The 19,349-nt window shown below is 43.6% G+C and overlaps 1 protein-coding gene across 3 annotated transcripts; it reads left to right on the top strand.

The window, feature by feature from the left end:
• The first annotated feature begins 265 nt into the window (after window positions 1-265).
• On the top strand, window positions 266-15,162 carry KNSTRN (kinetochore localized astrin (SPAG5) binding protein). Of its 3 annotated transcripts, none has more exons than XM_044765153.2 (9): window positions 266-4,706; window positions 4,887-4,981; window positions 8,600-8,732; window positions 9,236-9,283; window positions 10,135-10,240; window positions 10,461-10,554; window positions 12,033-12,094; window positions 12,846-12,972; window positions 13,654-15,162. In XM_044765153.2, the coding sequence occupies exons 1-9, from the start codon at window positions 4,498-4,500 to the stop codon at window positions 13,722-13,724; spliced, it is 945 nt and encodes a 314-aa protein (XP_044621088.1). In that variant the 5' UTR covers window positions 266-4,497; the 3' UTR covers window positions 13,725-15,162. The 3 variants fall into 3 exon arrangements, with proteins under 3 accessions (XP_044621088.1, XP_070359691.1, XP_014702839.1); XM_014847353.3 differs by having other exon boundaries at window positions 1,755-4,706; window positions 12,846-12,920; XM_070503590.1 differs by lacking the exon at window positions 12,846-12,972 and having other exon boundaries at window positions 267-4,706.
• Window positions 15,163-19,349: the final 4,187 nt, after the last annotated feature.

The raw sequence follows: 19,349 nt of genomic DNA, 5'->3' as shown, positions 1-19,349 counted from the left end.
GCAGCTCTGACTGCCCATGGGTCCTGTCCCCAAGCCAACGTTGGGAGGGAGAGAGAAGTTGCACCTTTACCTCAAGGGCCTTTGTTCTTGCCATAGGGAATCTCTAAAGCAGATATACAATGCATGCCCAGTGGCCTCGGTCAGGCCCTTTTGGAAAGACAAGGTCAGGCCGAATTAGGTTTATACCAAATGGCTTCCTCATATATTCCAATATATCCTATTACTTGCCATTTTTATTTGTCATTTCCCCCTTTTGATCTCTAATCTTTCGATAGAAAGCATTGATGATCAAAATATTCTCCCTCGGCGCCAGGGTGGTTGCTGCCTGCCCTGGGTCCATGATGTCCCTCGGTGCTAGGCTTTTATTTAATTTATTTGCCTAGTCGTCCATGTTGGGGGAAACAGTGGACAAGCATAGAGCTATATATATATATTAACAGAGGAAGCATTTCATATGTCATGTAATTTCCAATTAATTTTAGATTGTTGCACAAACATTGTATATGTGCTTCTCTATGACACTTCACATTTACATTGTATATGATTCTGGAACAAGTACAGTAACAATAATAACTCAGCATTTTTAAAAGGATTAGTCTGAAATGAATTCTTAGTCATAGTCCCTATCAGAAAAGGAAATTTGTCCAGGGTTATAAGACAGATCAACCATCTCAAGCCGTCGAGCAATCATTACTCTAGTTTGTATGCTACTCTTACAACCCTGAGTAAAGAAAACAACAATTAGTTTGAATATTATGACCAGTACAAGGATTGCAATAAATAATAGAAATAGGAATTCCAATCCAGATCGAAAAAGGGAACTGATACTGAAAAGGGAGCCAACCAAATAAATCAAAGTAGGTGCAGGATTCACATAAGGCATCCATTTGCTTCTTCATGTGCTTTAGCAGAGATGACACATTGGAAGGTTCATCACGTACAATAACACAGCATTCAGTCTGAACAATTGTATATGTACCACCTTGGGATGCAGTAAGAATATCTAAAGCCATTCTGTTTTGAAGGACAGCCCTTCTCATTAAAGGCATTTCAGTATTTAATAAGACTATTCCTGCTTGACTATCATTAAGGGCTTCTTGAGTAAATTTAGTCAGGTCTTCCATATGTAATAATGCCATCTTTTAGCTCCAAAGAAGGAGCAAATATAGCTGCAAATATAGCCATACCAGTGGAACACTGAACAAGCCCATCCGGCCTTAAAGAGAGGGAGATTGGCAAGAGGTTTTAACTCAGCCTGACTCCTTCCCTGCTTTTAAAGGAAACTCAGGGTGCAATGTTTTAGCCATCCAGGCAGTAGCCAAGGCCAAAGTTTTGTTCCACATAACCATTGAGTTCCATTAGGAGTCACTCGATAAATTCCTGGCCTTCAAGACCAGTCTGTTCCACATTAATCACTTTCTTTAAGTATAATAATATTCCAAACAAATTATAAAATACGTATACAGTTCAAGCATAACAAATGTTTAAATGAGGAGATATAAGGTTGGGAATACAGGCCTGGTCCGGAGTCTTCGGACAGCTGTCTACAACAGATGTCGTCTTCTTCTCCTCCTGGTTTGGTCCTTTTCGACAGGGCTGCAAACAGTCTTATTTGATGTCTCTTTCAATAAATAAATTCTTCAGGTTACAGTCCAAGATCCTTAAGTTCTGGGAGCTCTGTGAAAGAATCAGCTACCAATCTTTCATTTGACTTTAAGTACCTCAATAAGACCGTGACAACAATGTAATATATCCCTTAAGAAAAGCTGGTTCATATATTTCTTCATCTAATTGCATAGGCTGTTTTATTATTATTTCAAAATGAGACAGCTAATGTTTACAAAAAGTATAGATCTAAGATTAAGGAGCACTAGCACAAGAGCTTTTGGCTGTGAGAGAGTAAATGCTTCTGAAAGCTTGCCAATTAAGTTCTAGTTGTGCCATTAGTTTTACCAGTCCTGAGGATCGAGGATGGTAAGCACAGTGGAAATGCTGCAATATTGGCCAAACATTACAAACAGATTTGAGTTCCCCAGTCACTGTGTAACTCGCGAGGAATTCCTCAAACAGGAATTATTCTCTCTAACAGTAATTTACCTACTGTTAAAGCCGTTGCTCTTCTGCAAGGAAAGGCCTCAAAACAATGTGAGAACATACAGATCATTACAAGATATGTTTATCCTTGAGATGGTGGCATTTGACAAAGTCCAATTGTCATACCTCAAAGGGTCCCTTAGGAAGGGAAAGTGGCCTTGTGACCCATGAAAGTGGGTTTCTTATTGGGCCCGAACCACATCTGCGAGGGGGTGTCAAAAATTCCCCCTTTTGACTGCCATATCTGTTTCTCTCTTTCCGTGGCAATTTCTTGAGCCTGTAGAAGGAAATCTTTTACTGGGTTAGCAGAGTTAACAGAAAGTAGCAGGCATTCTTGAGGCTAGACAGCATCACATCCTCACTTATCATTTAAGTAAGACTCATTTGTAAACCAAATTAAACAATAGAATGCAGTTGTGGTCTTCTCTCCCTTGTGATGTTGGAAGCAAGGTAACAAGGTTAATGGTTGGAGCAAATTATGAATTAGTTCCTGCGTCCAGGGGGCAGGCAGTCAAGAAGACTTCTAGATGTCAGAGTCAAAGCATCTTTTTGCAGCTTGAAAGGTCTCTGATGATGTCATCAGGCATTCAGGTATCTTTTTGAGTGGCTTACAGCTTACACAGCAACAGACGGGAATCTCTCAAGTTTCTATCACGTCGTTCAACTTCAGTTTGCAGGGCTTCAGGAAAAAGAGTAGGTTCAATTCTCAATGATTCCAGATGAAAATGAGGTAAAAATTGAAAACATTAGTTTGGGGGTTTGTAACCAGATACTTCAGTAGAAGAATTCAGGATGCAGTTCAGTTCACAGGTAGAAAAAGCCTCAAAGACAATTAACAGAACTAGGATCTAATATCTACAAATGTGCATTATAGTTTTTTCACTGAAGCATAATTCTTCTCTCTAAAATCACCCTCATTTTTACCAAAGATAGTCAAATTAAGACTAATTGGTTTGCAAAATAAGTTTAGTTTCAAGAAACTTGGCCCAATTATTTACATAAGTGCAGCAAGAATAGCAATTGATCATATAGGCTCTTAAATCTGCTTTTGCTGGAATTTTTTATGAGGAATCTCAGATTGAACCTTAAAGACCTCTTGAGGCCAGAAAAGCCAAGCCAAGGATTTGTGCCATCAGGCCTTGCCTGCAATACCTTAGATTTGGGTGACTTTCCCTCCTTTCTTGAGATTCCCCAGAATATTTCGAGGTTCATTGCACCTGCCAGATAAGTAAGCTTCCTTACTTACCAGGTAAGATTGCTGGAATCTCTCTCTGTAAAGCAAGGTACCAGGCCCATATTTCCAAGTGGCTTTATTTCCAGAAAGTCAACCTTATTCCTCAAAGGCAGTATTGTCATATCTGAGTCTGTATCTTTCTCTCAAACATGACATTCCAGTCAAAGTTTTGGTAAGATAACAAATGTGTCCTGTTATAAGGAGAACAGATTCTTATTGAACTTACGCAAATAACTAATTGCCACGAAATAATCATACTCGCTCACAAAGAGTTTCCAAATTCTGGAGGGATCAGGTAGGGAGAAAAAGATAAATGTTTCAGTTTTGCTCATAAAGGTATAATTTCACTAATTGCTATAAGACATGGTTAGCATAAGAGAAAAGATTTCCTTAAATCTGAGAAAACAAAACAACACATCAAAAACGATATTTCAAACAAAAGTATAACTTTAGATATGAATCGGGTCATATAGATCGGCATGTAGGCCGGGACACCTTGGGCTTCTCTACTTGGGGCAGCCACGATCCACATCAGTTTTACTAAAGTTTATAAATACACATTTATTTGGGGGTTTTTTTCCAGCTTAATTGAGACGTAATTGACAAGTTTGTGTGATTGTGTACTGTTTCCTAGATTGTGAACTCCAGGAGGGCAGACCCAAGTTCAGTCTTGATATTTGCTCCGGGACCCACTTAAAATAGTGCTCAATAAGTAGTGGTTGAGTGAAATGAATGAGTGCATTAAGTGCTTGAGAACTCTGCCCAGTTTGCTAGAAGCAGCTTTCAATCTCTGCTTAAAAGCTGGATAAGTGCCATTAAAGTTAGGACTGCAGGTGGGTCTCTCGGGTATTTCTGCCCACAGGCCCTCTTCAAACCTCACCGGCCACTCTCCACCCTATAACGTGTAGTTTCCGCTATCCAAATACCCTTTGCTCCTGGCAATCAGGCATCATGCAACGTCCCTAACAATCACAGACCAAATAAAGAGAAGGATTGTGACTTTAAACGTTACTGCGTGTGCTCATCCCAAGCCCCAAATATGACGCCGGTGGCTCACAGCTCCGTTCAGGCCGGCAAAGCGCACAACTCCCCTGCCCCGCCCAGACCTGCTCCGCCACCCATCGCCGAGAAGCTCAAGCTCGCACCTCTGCTAGGACCTGCCGTACAGCATGGCAGCCCCCGAAGGCGTCGCCCCGCTCGGGGCCTACAGTACAACATGGCCGCCCACAGGAAGCGCACCGCACGCCCTTCCGTCCGGCCACCGGAAGTTTCCTTTTGAAACCCAGGCGGCAGACCAGGTCGGCGGAGCGGCAGTTGCTGGCGAGCATCTTCCGAATCAGAGCTACGAGGGCTGCGAGCAGGAGCGGCAGGCGCCTCGGTTCGGCTCTCCCGGGGCGAGGGACTGGGCTGGGTGAGGGGGTCGGACGAGATGGGCCCGGAATGGAGGATTTTCTCGCGCGCGCGTCCTGCCCCGATCCGGGGCGCGCTCTGCCCGGGCCCTCCACCTGCGCAGACCCCCTGGCCCAGCCCTGGGTAACAGTCGCCTTGCACCTTGCAGAGTCCAGCCGTCCCGTCTCGTTACGATGACCAGCGTGATTAAGACAGTATACACCCTGCAGCCTCCTTCCGTGCTGAGCGGCGGCCTGCCTGCAGGTGGGTATCCATACCGCCCCCCATCGGGCCCTGGGGACCAGCCTGGGGTGGTCAGGCCGGGGAATGTGGGGCGCGGGCAGGGGGACGGCATTTCATCTGCTCTGACAACCTGCTGACTCCCCTAGAACCGGGCTGTCTAGGTTTACGATGGGAATTCGGGAAAGGGCCATGAGGTAGGATTTTACACCTGCCCTGCGCCCCTCCTCCCCCACACCTAACCATGCTGCCTTCACCAATTAGATTTAAGTCGCTGATTGTTCTACAGTATTATTCCCATTAAGCTGGGAATCGCTTTTTAAACGGTTACCCGTTTTACTTCCAGAATTGGACTATCTGGAGGGACTGGGTTTGTTGTCAGGACAGAGGAAAGTCGTTTGAGAAGGGGAAATTAGGGGGAAGCACTAGGGTTCACACCGTGTGTGGTTCACATTTGTGTCTGCTGCACGGTGTCTTTCATACAGTACATTCTCAATAAACGTTTGCTGAGTGAAGTGAGAGAGGGGTCAGGCCTAGCTAGAGTATTCCAGAACGTTGGGAGAGGAGACATGATTTAAAAACTTTTTGGGGGCCGGCCTGGTGGCGCAGCCCTTAAGTTCGCAAGTTCTGCTTCGGTGGCCCGGGGTTCGCTGGTTTGGATCTCAGGTGCGGACATGGCACCGCTTGGCAATCCATGCTGTGGTAGGCGTCCCACGTATAAAATAGAGGAAGGTGGGCACGGATATGAGCTCAGGGCCAGTCTTCCTTGGCAAAAAGAGGTGGATTGGCAGCAGTTAGCTCAGGGCTAATCGTCCTCAAAAAAAAAAAAAACCTTTTTTTGATTGCTTTGCCGTCTTGTTTTATATTACTGGGCTCTGATGGTCTGCAGTTGTGGAGTTGCCTAATCTAGAGACTAGAGCACAGAATAAGCTTCAAACATCAGAACCTGTTGTGGGAGATTTTGAAGCAGCTGTTCCCAGGTGATTCCACGCAACAGGTTGATGAGCAGGAGCAAGATGCATCTGTAAACAGCCTTTTCTCCAAATGCTTGAGGGCTTGATGTGTTTGTCTTATGTTGCCTCAGAACACCTGAATAGTAATCCTGGTATCAGCAGGGCCTTGAGTTGCTGGGGGAACTGGAGCCACGTCTCCGTCCACTGCCTTTCCCTCAGAGAGCAGTGCCCCTCCTTCAGGGGGGAGGGACTGGCCCTCCCCAGCCAGGCTGGAAGTTTTCATCTTTCTGCTCTCTATCCCTGTCCTAGCACTATGATCATATGTAACCTCAATGGTTTAACATTCTTAGGTTGTATCCCAGGTTTTTCTAAGTTTTAGTTTTTTGACTAGGTAACATATGCACCTGTAAAAAAAAAAAAATCCAAAGTTAGAAAATGATATGCAGGGAAAAACAAGCCTTCCTTCCTTGACACCAGCCATCCAATTTTCCTCCTTAGGGTCTCATTTTAAGAAGACAGTCTTTGTTAAATCCTGCTAAATTTCTCCTGCAATGCAGTCCTTAGGTTCTAGCAAATATGGATTATTGGAACCAGTTCCAATCAATGAAGAATGTTAATTTTGATCAATTGACTATCAACTCCTTTTTACATGGGGTAGATTTGTTATTGTGTATAACTTATTAATACTTGAGAGAGGAGAAGGTACACACATTCCCCCAAGGTTACATTTTGCTTCATATAGAGACCTCAAAAAGAGCTCTTTTAGGGGCAGCCCAGTGACGCAGGGCTTAAGTGCGCATGCTCCGCTTCCGTGCCCTGGGGTTTGCCGGCTCAGATCCCGGGTACAGACATGGCACCGCTTGGCAAGCCATGCTGTGGTAGGCGTCCCACATATAAAGTAGAGGAAGATGGGCATGGATGTTAGCTCAGGGCCAGTCTTCCTAGGCAAAAAGAGGAGGATTGGCAGCAGTTAGCTCAGGGCTAATCTTATTCAAAAAAAAAAAAAGCTCTTTTATTATTTGCTTTGTGAGTAAGAATATGAAAAATAGGGAGCAAGTGGCCAGTGAGTGTACCTATAAATGAAGTACAAAGTTTCCTAATCCCTGTGGTCCAGTGCTCTGGACCTCATTTCTTCAGCTTGGTTTAATTGTTGTGGCTTAATTGTATGGTTCTTAAGTCAAGCTTAAAGGAGCCATTTTACAATGAACAAGGTGAAAGTTAGTATAAACTAGAAAACTGTGTGTGTGTGTGTGTTGGGGGGTCGTGCTTAAGTCCAGAACAAGTTACTTGAATTTTTTTTTTTTTTTGAGGAAGATTAGCCCTGAGCTAACATCTCCTGCCAATCCTCCTCTTTTTGCTGAGGAAGACTGGCCCTGAGCTAACATCCGTGCCCATCTTCCTCTATTTTCTATGTGGGGTGCCTACCACAGCATGGCTTGCCAAGTAGTGCCATGTCCGCACCCAGGATCTGAACCGGTGAACCCCCAGCCGCCAAAGCGGAATGTGTAGGCTTAACCACTGTGCCACGGGGCCAGCCCCCAAGTTACTTGAATTTGCTATGCAAATAAATCATAGAAAGACTGTGTGTGGTGGAGGGCTGGCATCAGGGCTAGGGGAAAAAACTCTTCTTCCTCACTCTGAGGAAGAAAAGTGTCCTGGCAGAGCCGTTTCTCTGGTTATCTGACAGTAGCCTAGTGAGAAGATCAGAACAGAATGCCAGATAGGGAACCTCTAAACTTAATGATGGATAAATGAAAGGGCTGGTGGAAAGGCGATCGGCATGGAAAGGGGGAACGAGACTAGAGGAGCTAATTTAAAGATGGTCTGTGAAACAGCCGAGGAAACTGAGGTTTTCTATTTATTCAACAAGCAGTTTTGAACCTCTCTTAAGATGCCAGATACTCTACTAGGCAGTGGGGACACAAAGACATTTCTTGGAGGAGTTAGGGAGACAGTCTGATCCAAACAACTAAGCAACAGAGGCCGGCCCCGTGGCCGAGTGGTTGGGTTCGCACGCTCCGCTTCAGCGGCCCAGGGTTTCTCCAGTTCGGATCCTGGGCGTGGACCTCACACTGCTCATCAGGCCATGCTGAGGTGGCGTCCCACATAGCACAACCAGAAGGACCACAACTACAATATACAACTATGTACAGGGGGGCTTTGGGGAAAAGAAGAAGAAGAAGAAGAAAAACATTGGCAACAAATGTTAGCTCAGGTGCCAATCTAAAAAAAAATTTAAAAAAGCTAAGCAACAGTTAAAAGAGAGACAGCTTGAGCGTAGCTTTAGGAGAGCATGCAGAGTGCTTAGCATAACAAGGTGATTCGATTCCACTGGTGTTTGACGCAGGGTTCAACTGTATATTGCCTTGCTGACGGCCACACTGCCTCTCATTTCGCTCTTTGCTTATATCAATCTCCACTTTCACATCTCTACCCTCTGGCCATTCGGTTTGCTATATCACCAAGCTTTTGGCTACGCTCAAACACACTGCACTGTCACATTTAAAGAATTTCGGTTTCTATCCCCACTTAGCCTAGAAGTCTTATTCTTCTGAATTAATCTTCACAAATTGAGATTGGCCAGAATGAAGATAACAGGTTTCTGACAACTTGGAGTGGAACTTTGTTACAGAGTTGCAACTGTTGGGTTGTGATGCTTGAGTTTTCACTCTCTGGTTTTCCTTTGCAGACACACAAACTCGAGCTACTTCTAAGAGCCTGTTACCTATTAAGTCCAAAGAAGTGGATGTTTCTAGACTTCCGCATTCGGGAGGTTCAGAGAATGACGTCACAAAAGTCATCAAACCGAGACGAGAGAATGGGTGAGAATCAGGTCGTTGGTATCCAATTAGAACAACTTGCTAGAAATTGCCCAGTACCAAGAATTAGAAATTAGGGTTTTTGAGAGCACAAGGCTCCTGAACAATTGGCCCCAAGTGGTGGTGAGGGCTAGTTGTTAGCCTAGGTTGCTGGGCTGAGCACAGTCCAGCCGAGTGTAGTGCATATGTGTGTCCCCTCTACCTAGTGCTCAGTTCCCGCATATGTGAGGTTGACGCAAGATAGCCACACCATTTTGAGCAGGTCTGTCAGGTTGTTGAGGTGGTCAGAAGAGGAGCCCGTTCCCTATTAATAAGCCTTTTTCAATAGTTGGGGCTGAAACAAAAGTGCGTGGGCCCTCAGAGCTTCTCAGCATGTGCCGTTTGCATGGTATGTAATCTCTGGTCCTTTCCTTAGAGAACCAGGCTCTTTGTTCTGCCTTGTTCACAAGACACGTAACAACAGTCCTATGATTCTCTGATTTGTTTCTTTGTTTTTGCTTCTTTAGGCAGGTGAAAGCTGCAGACCCTGCCATCAAGAGGAATGTCAGAAAGGGGTGAGCATCAGGATAAATGAACTTTGGCCATCATTTTAGAGTAGCGGATCTCACCCCTGGTTATACATCAGAATCACTCAAAGGACTTGTTTAATGTGTTACCGTCTGGGTGTCACCCTAGAAATCGGAATGGAATTTTCGGGGGTGAGGCACAACCAGGTTTGAGAAGCACTGTCAGGGCAAGAATAAGTGATGCTACCATCTTGATTACCAGACAAGAGCTTTTGGGGCTCCATGCCAGGACCACTGCTAATGGGAAGTCAAGCCCAACTATGGCCCATCAACAGGAGTGTGAAGCCTTCAGGATAGGAGGGGCTTCACGTGGTTAGTGATTTTGAGATGAAGGAGGGGGAGACGGAGGGGGAGGTGAAATCCTGGAGAAGGATCCGTATCTCTGTGTTTGAGCTTGGCTTGGATATTTTGCATTCCTGAAGACAGAAATAATATAAGCTGAAAAGTTTGTAGTAGTAGACTCTAATTCCAAATCTGTTATTTGGGCATGCCTTCAAAGTTCTGAAGACAGTATCAAGAAGGACTCTGAGAACTTTGAAAAGAAGGCTTATTATTGATGCTGATAATGGCTATTATTTATTAAATGTTTACTATGTCAGTAGTTGTGTTAAGAATTGTACATATATTCTCTCTCTTATTCAAAATAGTAATAATATTATGAGATATAGGTATTATCTTCATTCTAGAGATGAGTAAATAGAGCCTCAGAGTGGTTATGCAACTCCTTGAAGGTCGTTTATCACGACGTCAGGAAGCCAGGATTCAAACCCGTTGGTGTGACTCCACAGCCCAACCCTTAACCCCTCCACCTCTTCACAGACGTACACTTGTCATTACAGCTACAAACCAGTCAGCAAGCAGAAATCAGAGGAAGAGCTCAAGGATAAGAACCAGCTCTTAGAGGCCGTGAACAAGCAGTTGCACCAGAAGTTGACTGAAACTCAGGTGAGAGACCCACCAGACCTCTGCCATAAGCTGTGCTGGGCAATGCTTGTGGACTTCTGAGGGGTGGCCCCCTGGGTGGGAGCAAGCTTGCCATGTCCAGGTGCCCGAGGGCAGAAAGCAAAGACACCCGGCTTGTGCCCTGGCTGTCCAAGAACCAGGGCAGAAAAGACCTCCCCTGGGGGGTGGGACAGGACTGACTGTCTGCATGGCACCCCAATAGGGAGAACTGAAGGACCTGACCCAAAAGGTGGAGCTGCTGGAGAAGTTTCAGGACAGCTGTTTGGCAATTTTGGAGAGCAAGGGCCTCTCCCCAGGTAAGAGACAGCACACAGCTGCCTTCAGAGGAATCAGTGCACATGCCCCTTCCTGGGGTGATTCTGGACTGGGTGTCAAGAGTCCAGCATGGCCTCAGCTGGCCAGTCAGTGCAGGGGTTGTCTCACAAAACCCTAAAGGTTTCTGGGAGTTTCTCTTTCTTCTCTTGTGATGTTGACTTTGCCTCACCAACAGTGTTTCAGATAGTTATGGAGAGAGGATTATCTCTTTCTTATCTGAACTCTGTATGCCATTCATTTGGTGCCAACAGGTGTGACCTTGCAAATAGACCAGAAATATTTTATTTCTTTCAAGAGAGATAGCATACGGGTAACTTTCCCAAGTGTGAGACAAAGAAGTGATGCTGTTTCAAGGGTTCCTAAACCTGGCTAATCAGCGAATCACGGTGGTTAATATGTGATTTCTCTTCTGCCCTGTCCCTGGAGAGCAGAGTCAAGCAGAAGAAGGAATTGCCCAAAGACTGTCAGAGGGCCTCAGACGGAGTTGAGGGGCCTGAGAATGCCCAGAGAAGGGGCCTAGTCGTCTTTGAATTAAGGAATACTGACTTTGATTGCTACTGGTTAACCTATGTATTTAGGATATATTCTTTATAGACACCTTATGTGTTTTTGTATGATTTTAATTTGCTATGTATATGTATTACTCTTACAAAAAAGTAATAATTTTTTTAAAGCCTGAAAGCTTTTTTTTTTTTTTGAGGCAGATGATTAGCCCTGAGCGAACGTCTGCTGCCAATCCTCCTCTTTTTGCTGAGGAAGACTGGCCCTGAGCTAACATCCGTGCCCATCTTCCTCTCCTTTATATGTGGGACGCCTACCACAGCATGGCTTGCCAAGCAGTGCCATGTCCGCACCCGGGATCTGAACCAGCGAACCCCAGGCCGCCTAAGCAGACCATGAGAACTTAACCACTGTGCCGGCCCCCTGAAAGCTTTTAACAATAGTTTTTTGTGGGCTAGCCCCAGTGGCCTAGTGGTTAAGTTCGATGTGCTCTGCTTCAGTGGCCTGGGTTTGGTTCCTGGGCACGGACCTTTACCACTTGTCAGTGGCCATGCTGTGGTGGTGGCTCACATGTAAACAAAAGGAAGATTTGCAGTGGATGTTAGCTTGGGGTGAGTCTTCCTCAGTTGAAAAAAAAAAAAACAGTTTTTTGTATTTTAAACAAAACAGCAAAATCCAGCCTTGTACACTTCCTTTGGACAAATTTTCTGCTGAGCTGAGGAGAAAGCAGAATTTTTGGCCATATCCAAACCTATGGAGGAACGAGGTAAAATACAGCTCTGTTGGACAGGTGTGGGTGACCCTGCCAAGGTAAAGACTCAGGAGAGAAAGTCAGGGACCAGGCGCTTAGAGAAGTTTCCCTCATGGATATTCCCATGCTTACCCATGGAGGGGTTTTTGTTTTCTTCTGTTTAAGGTGCATTTCCCTAAGCGAGGCTGACTTTGTTGTTTCCATCAGTTTCAGGCAGTGAGACCCTGGCAGCAGACCAAGAGGCCACCACGGATCACGTGAACTCTATGGTGAGGGCACGAGTGTGAGTGGGTGAGGGCCAAGGGCCCATGGGGCTGTGCAGATCTAAGAAGGTCTCTGCCACATGCTCAGCAAACGCCAAGAGACAGCCTTTGGTTATCCATGATAGTGGAAGAGAGTGGTGGATGTGTACTCAAAATAGCATATTTTTCTCAGAAGGTGACTTTGTGCTTACAAGTATGAGTGAGTTTGAGTTGAAAATGTACTACTTTAAAACACATAATAGAATAGACCTGTATAGAGAGCTTTCTGTTTTCCCTATTCTACACTTTGCCAAATTTCTCACCTTATTCCTTTGCTGAGAACCGTATGATGCCAAAGTCCAGGCTGAATTAAATTTGGCTTCTCTTTGGTTCCTTCCCTAAAGTAGGAAGGTAATTGTTTGGGATTAAAGTCTTTTGAGCATCTGTGATTTCTTCCCCAGGAAGAAAGATCAGTTGTCCTCTTAGAATCATAGAATACTCGGTGTGAAAGCCTTCCTCAGCTCCCCAGGTGATTGGTCACGCCTTCAGTGGCTACTATGTTTTGTTCATGTTGCCTGTGTAGCACAGAGCACATGGAAGTAGGGTAATCTGTCTGTCCTGTGGACTGAATTCCTCCCAGCACGTGTGTGGATGCTCAGTAAATGAACGAACGGAAGAGATGTTAGAAATCATCTAATTCAATTCTTGTTTCATATGAAGAGATTAGTTTATATACATTTCAATAGATTTGTTACTACATTATATACTTTCCTCTTAGTTGCTGTTAGAAACTTTGCAAGATGAACTGAAGCTTTTTAACGAAACGGCCAAAAAGCAGATGGAGGAGTTACAGGTGAGAGGCAGACACCACTCTGAGGCAGGATTGCCGTTTCCCGCAGCAATAGGTGAATCGATGGAGGACGCTTATTTATGTCTTTACTTTTAACAGACTATTTTGTAATAACTTTAGATTTACAGAAAAGTTGCAAAGATAATACGGAGAATTCAATTCCCCTAATATTAACATCTTACATTATCATGGTACATTTGTCGAAACTGAGAAATCAACATTGATGCATTGCTATTAACTAAATTCCAATACTACATTTGGTTTCACCGTTTTTTTCAGCTAGTTTTCTTTTTCTTTTCTAAAGACTGTTAGAAATGCTCACTTATGCAGGGCATGAGGCGAGGTACAACACACTAGGTTTCTCAAAGTTGAGAGCTGAGACCTGTGTGAAATCCACACTGTGGAAACAATTTCTCAAGGAAACTTGTAAGAGGAAACCCAGATTCTTGGGTCTGGGCTGCTTTGGATTGCTTGGGTGGATCATGGGATATTGCACTGAGTCCTAGAGGATTTCATCACTTCGTTTAGATATCAGAGTCTGTAGTAGAGAGGGACAGTTCCTAAAACCAGCACAGATAAACAAATCTAAGATAGAAAACACAGTGTCTGTCAGGACTCCAGTGGTCTTGAAATAGAAGCATAATATCCTGGTGTGGTATTGTCTTTCCTGTGAGTCAAAGTTTTGTGAGTTTTTTTGTCTTTTTTTTTTTTTCTTTTTGAATGTCTTTCCGTGCAGGCCTTAAAAGTGAAGTTGAAGATGAAAGAAGAAGAGAGGGCCAAGTTCCTAGAACAGCAGACCTTATGTAACAGCCAAGTGAATGATTTCACAGCAGCCCTTGAGGAGATGGAGCAACTGCTGGAAATGTGATAAAAAGCGAGTGGCCAGATGGCTCCCTCTTGGGGGTAAACTCTTAGAGGAAGCTGCTGAGGACATCTTCTTGGCCATGATCTTCTAGGACTCCCCATCCCCAGAATGAAAACAGTTTCTCTGGTAAGATTAAGGACAGTTTATGCTGGAGTGGCGGTTCCTCCTTTAAGTAAAGTGTTCCCAACCTTCAGATTGATCAGCTCTTCTGAACCTCACACGTACGTAATTGAGGCCTAAAGAGGGGCCCTGGAAGCTTGGCTCAACCTCCTAGGCAAAATAGCGGCACACCATTACAGTCAAGAGACTAAACCAGCCACAGCCAGAGGATCCGAAAGTCGCATTCAGATGCACAGGAGGGAAACCTTAATTGTACAGTGGAGCTCAGGTGCTCCCCAGGAAATGTCACTGAGGAGCCCTGCTCTCTGCTTCTCACTTGGAGCACTTTCTGTCCCTTCCTGGTTGGGCTCTATACCTCACTGTGGATTTTGAACTTGAAGTTACTTGAAATGACTTAGTAAATGGGGTGAAGGTATAAATAGTAACAACACCTACCTGAAACAATACACCTTGGAGCTTTTAATCTAAATCTCTTGTTTTTTTTTTTTTTATAAATTGCTACTTTTAAAATAAATATTTCTGTAAATAATTGTACTATAACATTGAGAAATGAAAAGAGCCTTTTAACCTAAATGTGTCCACTGAATACTCTCGAACTAATCTAGTTAACAAGTTCAAGATTCCAGTTTAACCCAGAATATTTTTTTCTACTGATTAAGTGCTCCATGGCTCGCCCCATCTTGCAGGAGCATTAGCTGGTCTTCTGAGGGTGTTCCCTATTTGTAGCAGTGGGTGCCCGGCTCCATCCGCCAGGTTTGTGTCACTAGCTGCCTGTGTTCTTCCTGTGTTCCTAAGCATAGTTATATACCTGCTATTTGCTTTGCACAGCCCATCCTGGACCTGGCACCATGGATCCTTAGTCAACTGAAGGTCATGACAGGCCTTTCCCCTGTTAGCCAAAGGCACAGCCATATTTCATTTCTTAGTCAAACTGGGCAGGCCTTTGGCCATCTCCCATTTCTTCACTCCCGCCCCACCACCACCTTTCAGCATTGTTGAGGCTGCCCAGAGCCACCCAATCAAGCTAAGTAACACCCCTACCCTAACTTACAGGGCTAACATTCTTTACCTTCACACACAAACGTTTACAAGTTGGTTATGTCTTAAATATTTTGAAGAGGAAATCCAGTTAATTCTCATCAGTGAGAAGACTGAATATTTCCTTCTACAGGATGCTTATAGTTTAAAAGTTTGTTTATTCAAATAAACTTGTAATTGCCATTTCTGGCCAAAACAAAAATGTTTTCTACTTCCTTCTTGGAAGGAGAGGGTGGAAAATTCGGTTGTGGGATCCTCACTTCCTTGTCCTGCCTCACTAGTTAACTCCTAGGAACATGACTGTCTCAAAGCCGGTCGGTACTCTCTTCCCCACCATAGAGACCCTGTTCCCTAGTGGTCTGATCTCACGAGGCCTCTGCCTCTTGGTTCTGTTTTGCACCGCCAACCAGCCTTTGTGCGCTCTTGCCTTTTCTCTTGTTCCCTCTGACCTCTGCTGCTCCATCTGCCTTTTCTACCTGTGGAGGTCTTCTGGATGCTCAATCTGATCTAGAACCTGAATAAATTCATACATTAACATAGGCTCAGCAAATAGTGATCCGCATCCTCCACTTTGCTGGATGTGATAGGAAACTTTCACGTAGCATGACGTCCTTGACCTCAAAGATGCTTACAGTCTTATTTGGTGGAAGAAAATGTTCAGGTGACATACAAGTTGAAAAGCAAAAGGCAAGACTTTACTAAACAGTGAGTTGTGTACTAAGGTAGTTAACTATGGGCTGCTGTCGATGTCTCAATCCAATGTACACATCAGGATGGATGCGGAGAGGTCTGATGGCCACTCTGAGTTTATTATAACCAGCGTTTCAATATATACATAGCTTACATCTGTTAAACATACACAGGTGTTCTGGATGAAGTAATTAGCAAATGCCAAGAATTCTTAATGATTTCTCAAGGAGCCCTCCCTTGGCCTCTGTTTTGATATTATGTTATTGCTGTGCTCCTATATTTTTATCTCGGAGCAGGCAAGGTCTCTTAGGCAACAGTCCCTCCTGCTCTCAATATCAATATCGTTTCTCCATCTGTACCCCTGGGCAGCCGCCGCCTGGCTTAGGTTGCCCCCCCCCCCCGGAGGTCTTACCCGTCATTGGCTAACCGGCCTTCTCACCTCCGGGTCACAGTTTGTTGGCAAGCCTTTTCCAGTGATTATTAACCCTTCCTGTGTCAGGGGCGGCTACAGCTGCTTTGGTTGGGGAAGGCTTGATGGAGGAGATAGACTGGGGATTGAAGGAAAAGTAACATTTGGAGAGGCTAGCTAAGAAGTTGAGGACCTTCCAGGTTGGTGAACACATGGAGATTTGGGGAGTGTGGTGCACTGAGAGAGCATGGAAGCTCCATGCCCTTTCCCCATACCTTGCCCTATGCCTCTTCCGTCTGGCTGGTCCTGAGTTATATCCTTTTATAATAGAGCAGTGACCTAGTAAATAAAATGTTTCTCTGAGTCTATGAGCCACTCTAGCAAATTAATCAAACCCAAGAAGTGGATCAGTAGAACCTCCAGGAAGAAATTAAGAGGTAGTATTATTAGTAAGAACACTGGTTAGGCTTGTTCAGAGGGTTTGAGATAAAAGGGAATTACGTTTACATGTAATCCCCATTACACTCATACAAGGTAAGCACTATTACACCTCCCCCTTTTTTTTTTAGCTTTTTATTAAGATTATGATAGTTTACAACCTTGTGAAATTTCAGTTGTACATTATTGTTAGTCATGTTGTAGGTGCACCACTTCACCCTTTGTGCCCTCCCCCCAGCCCCCTTTCCCATGGTAACCACCGATCAGTTCTCTTTGTCTATATGTTTAACTTCCATCTATGAGTGGAGTCATACAGAGTTCGTCTTTCTCTATCTGGCTTATTTCACTTAACATAATACCTTCAAGGTCCATCCATGTTGTTGTGAATGGGACGATTTTATCCTTTTTTATGGCTGAGTAGTATTCCATTGTGTATATATACCATATCTTCTTTATCCAATCATCAATTGATGGGCACTTAGGTTGCTTCCATGTCTTGGCTGTTGTAAATAATGCTGCGATGAATATAGGGGTTCATGGGACTTTTGGAATTGCTGATTTCAAGTTCTCTGGATAGATACCCAGTAGTGGGATGGCTGGGTCATATGGTATTTCCATTTTTAATTTTTTGAGAAATCTCCATACTGTTTTCCATAGTGGCTGTACCAGTTTGCATTCCCACCAACAGTGTAGGAGGGTTCTTTTTTCTCCATAACCTCTCCAACAATTGTCACTTTTGTTTTGGTTATTTTTGCCATTCTAACAGGTGTAAGGTGATATCTTAGTGTAGTTTTTTTTTTTTTAAAGATTTTATTTTTTTCCTTTTTCTCCCCAAAGCCCCCTGGTACATAGTTGTATATTCTTCATTGTAGGTCCTTCTAGTTGTGGCATGTGGGACACTGCCTCAGTGTGGTTTGATGAGCAGTGCCATGTCTGCGCCCAGGATTCGAACCAACGAAATGCTGGGCCGCCTGCAGCGGAGTGTGTGAACTTAACCACTTGGCCACGGGGCCAGCCCGTTTAGTGTAGTTTTGATTTGCATTTCCCTGATGATTAGTAATGATGAGCATCTTTTCATGTGCCTATTAGCCATCCGTATATCTTCTTTGGAGAAATGTCAGTTCATGTCCCCTGCCCATTTTTTGATTGGGTTGTTTGATTTTTTGTTCTTGAGCTGTGTGAGTTCTTTATATATTATGGAAATTACCCCTCTGTCAGATAAATGACTTGTAAATATTTTTTCCCAACTAGTGCGTTGTGTGTTTGTTTCAATCCTGTTTTTCCTTGCCTTGAAGAAGCTCTTTAGTCTGATGAAGTCCCATTTGTTTATTCTTTCTATTGTTTCCCTCGTCTGAGGAGTTATGGTGTCTGAAAAGATCCTTTTGATACTGATGTCAAAGAGTGTATTGCCTATATTCTCTTCTAGAAGACTTATTGTTTCAGGTCTAATCTTTAGGTCTTTGACCCATTTTGAGTTTATTTTTGTGAATGGTGAAAAAGAATGGTCAATTTTCATTCTTTTACATGTGGCTGTCCCGTTTTCCCAGCACCATTTGTTGAAAAGACTTTCTTTTCTCCGTTATATGCCCTCAGCTCCTTTGTCAAAGATTAGCTGTCCATAGATGTGTGGTTTTATTTCTGGGCTTTCAATTCTGTTCTATTGGTCTGTGCACCTGTTTTTGTACCAGTACCATGCTGTTTTGATTACTGTAGCTTTGTAGTATGCTTTGAAGTCAGGGATTGAGATGCCTGCAGCTTTGTTCTTTTTTCTCAGGATTGCTTTAGCAATTCAGGCTCTTTTGTTGACCCATATGAATTTTAGGATTCTTTGTTCAGTTTCTGTAAAGAATGTCATTGGGATTCTGATTGGGATGGCGTTGAATCTGTAGATTTTCTTTAGGTAGAATGGACATTTTAACTATGTTTATTCTTCCAATCCATGTGCATGGAATGTCTTTCCATCTCTTTATGTCGTCATCAATTTCTTTCAGGAAAGTCTTGTAGTTTTCGTTGTATATGTCTTTCACTTCCTTGGTTGAATTTACCCCAAGGTATTTTATTCTTTTTGTTGCGATTGTGAATGGGATTGAGTTCTTGAGTTCTTTTTCTGTTAGTTCGTTGTTAGAGTATAGAAATGCTACTGATTTGTGTATGTTGATTTTATACCCTGCAACTTTGCTGTAGCTTGATTATTTCTAATAGTTTTCCTATAGATTCTTTGGGGTTTTCTATGTGTAAGATCATGTCATCTGCAAACAGTGAGAGTTTCACTTCTTCATTGCCTATTTGGACTCCTTTTATTTCTTTTTCCTGCCGAATTGCTCTGGCCAAAACCTCCAGTACTATGTTGAATAAGAGTGGTGAGAGTGGACACCCTTGTCTTGTTCCTGTTCTCAGCAGAATGGCTTTCAGTTTTTGCCCATTGAGTATGATGTTGGCTGTGGGTTTGTCGCATATGGCCTTTATTATGTTGAGATACTTTCCTTCTATACCCATTTTATTGAGAGTTTTTATCATAAATGGATGTTGGATCTTGTCGAATGCTTTCTCTGCATCTATTGAGATGATCATATGGTTTTTGTTTCTCATTTTGTTAATGTAGTGTATCATGTTGATTGACTTGCGGATGTTGAACCATCCCTGTGTCCCTGGTATAAATCCCACTTGATCATGGTGTATAATCTTTTTAATGTATTGCTGTATTTGGTTTGCCAAAATTTTGTTGAGGATTTTTGCATCTATGTTCATCAGTGATATTGGCCTGTAGTTTTCCTTGTTTGTGTTGTCCTTGTCACATTTTGGGATCAGGGTGATGTTGGCTTCATAGAATGTGTTAGGGAGTGCTCCATCTTCCTCAATTTTCTGGAATAGT

The sequence above is a fragment of the Equus asinus genome, chromosome 2 (assembly GCF_041296235.1).
Source record: "Equus asinus isolate D_3611 breed Donkey chromosome 2, EquAss-T2T_v2, whole genome shotgun sequence".
NCBI lineage: Eukaryota > Metazoa > Chordata > Mammalia > Perissodactyla > Equidae > Equus > Equus asinus.
Note: the sequence above shows the minus strand (reverse complement) of the source record. Positions and strands in the feature narration are given on the sequence as shown.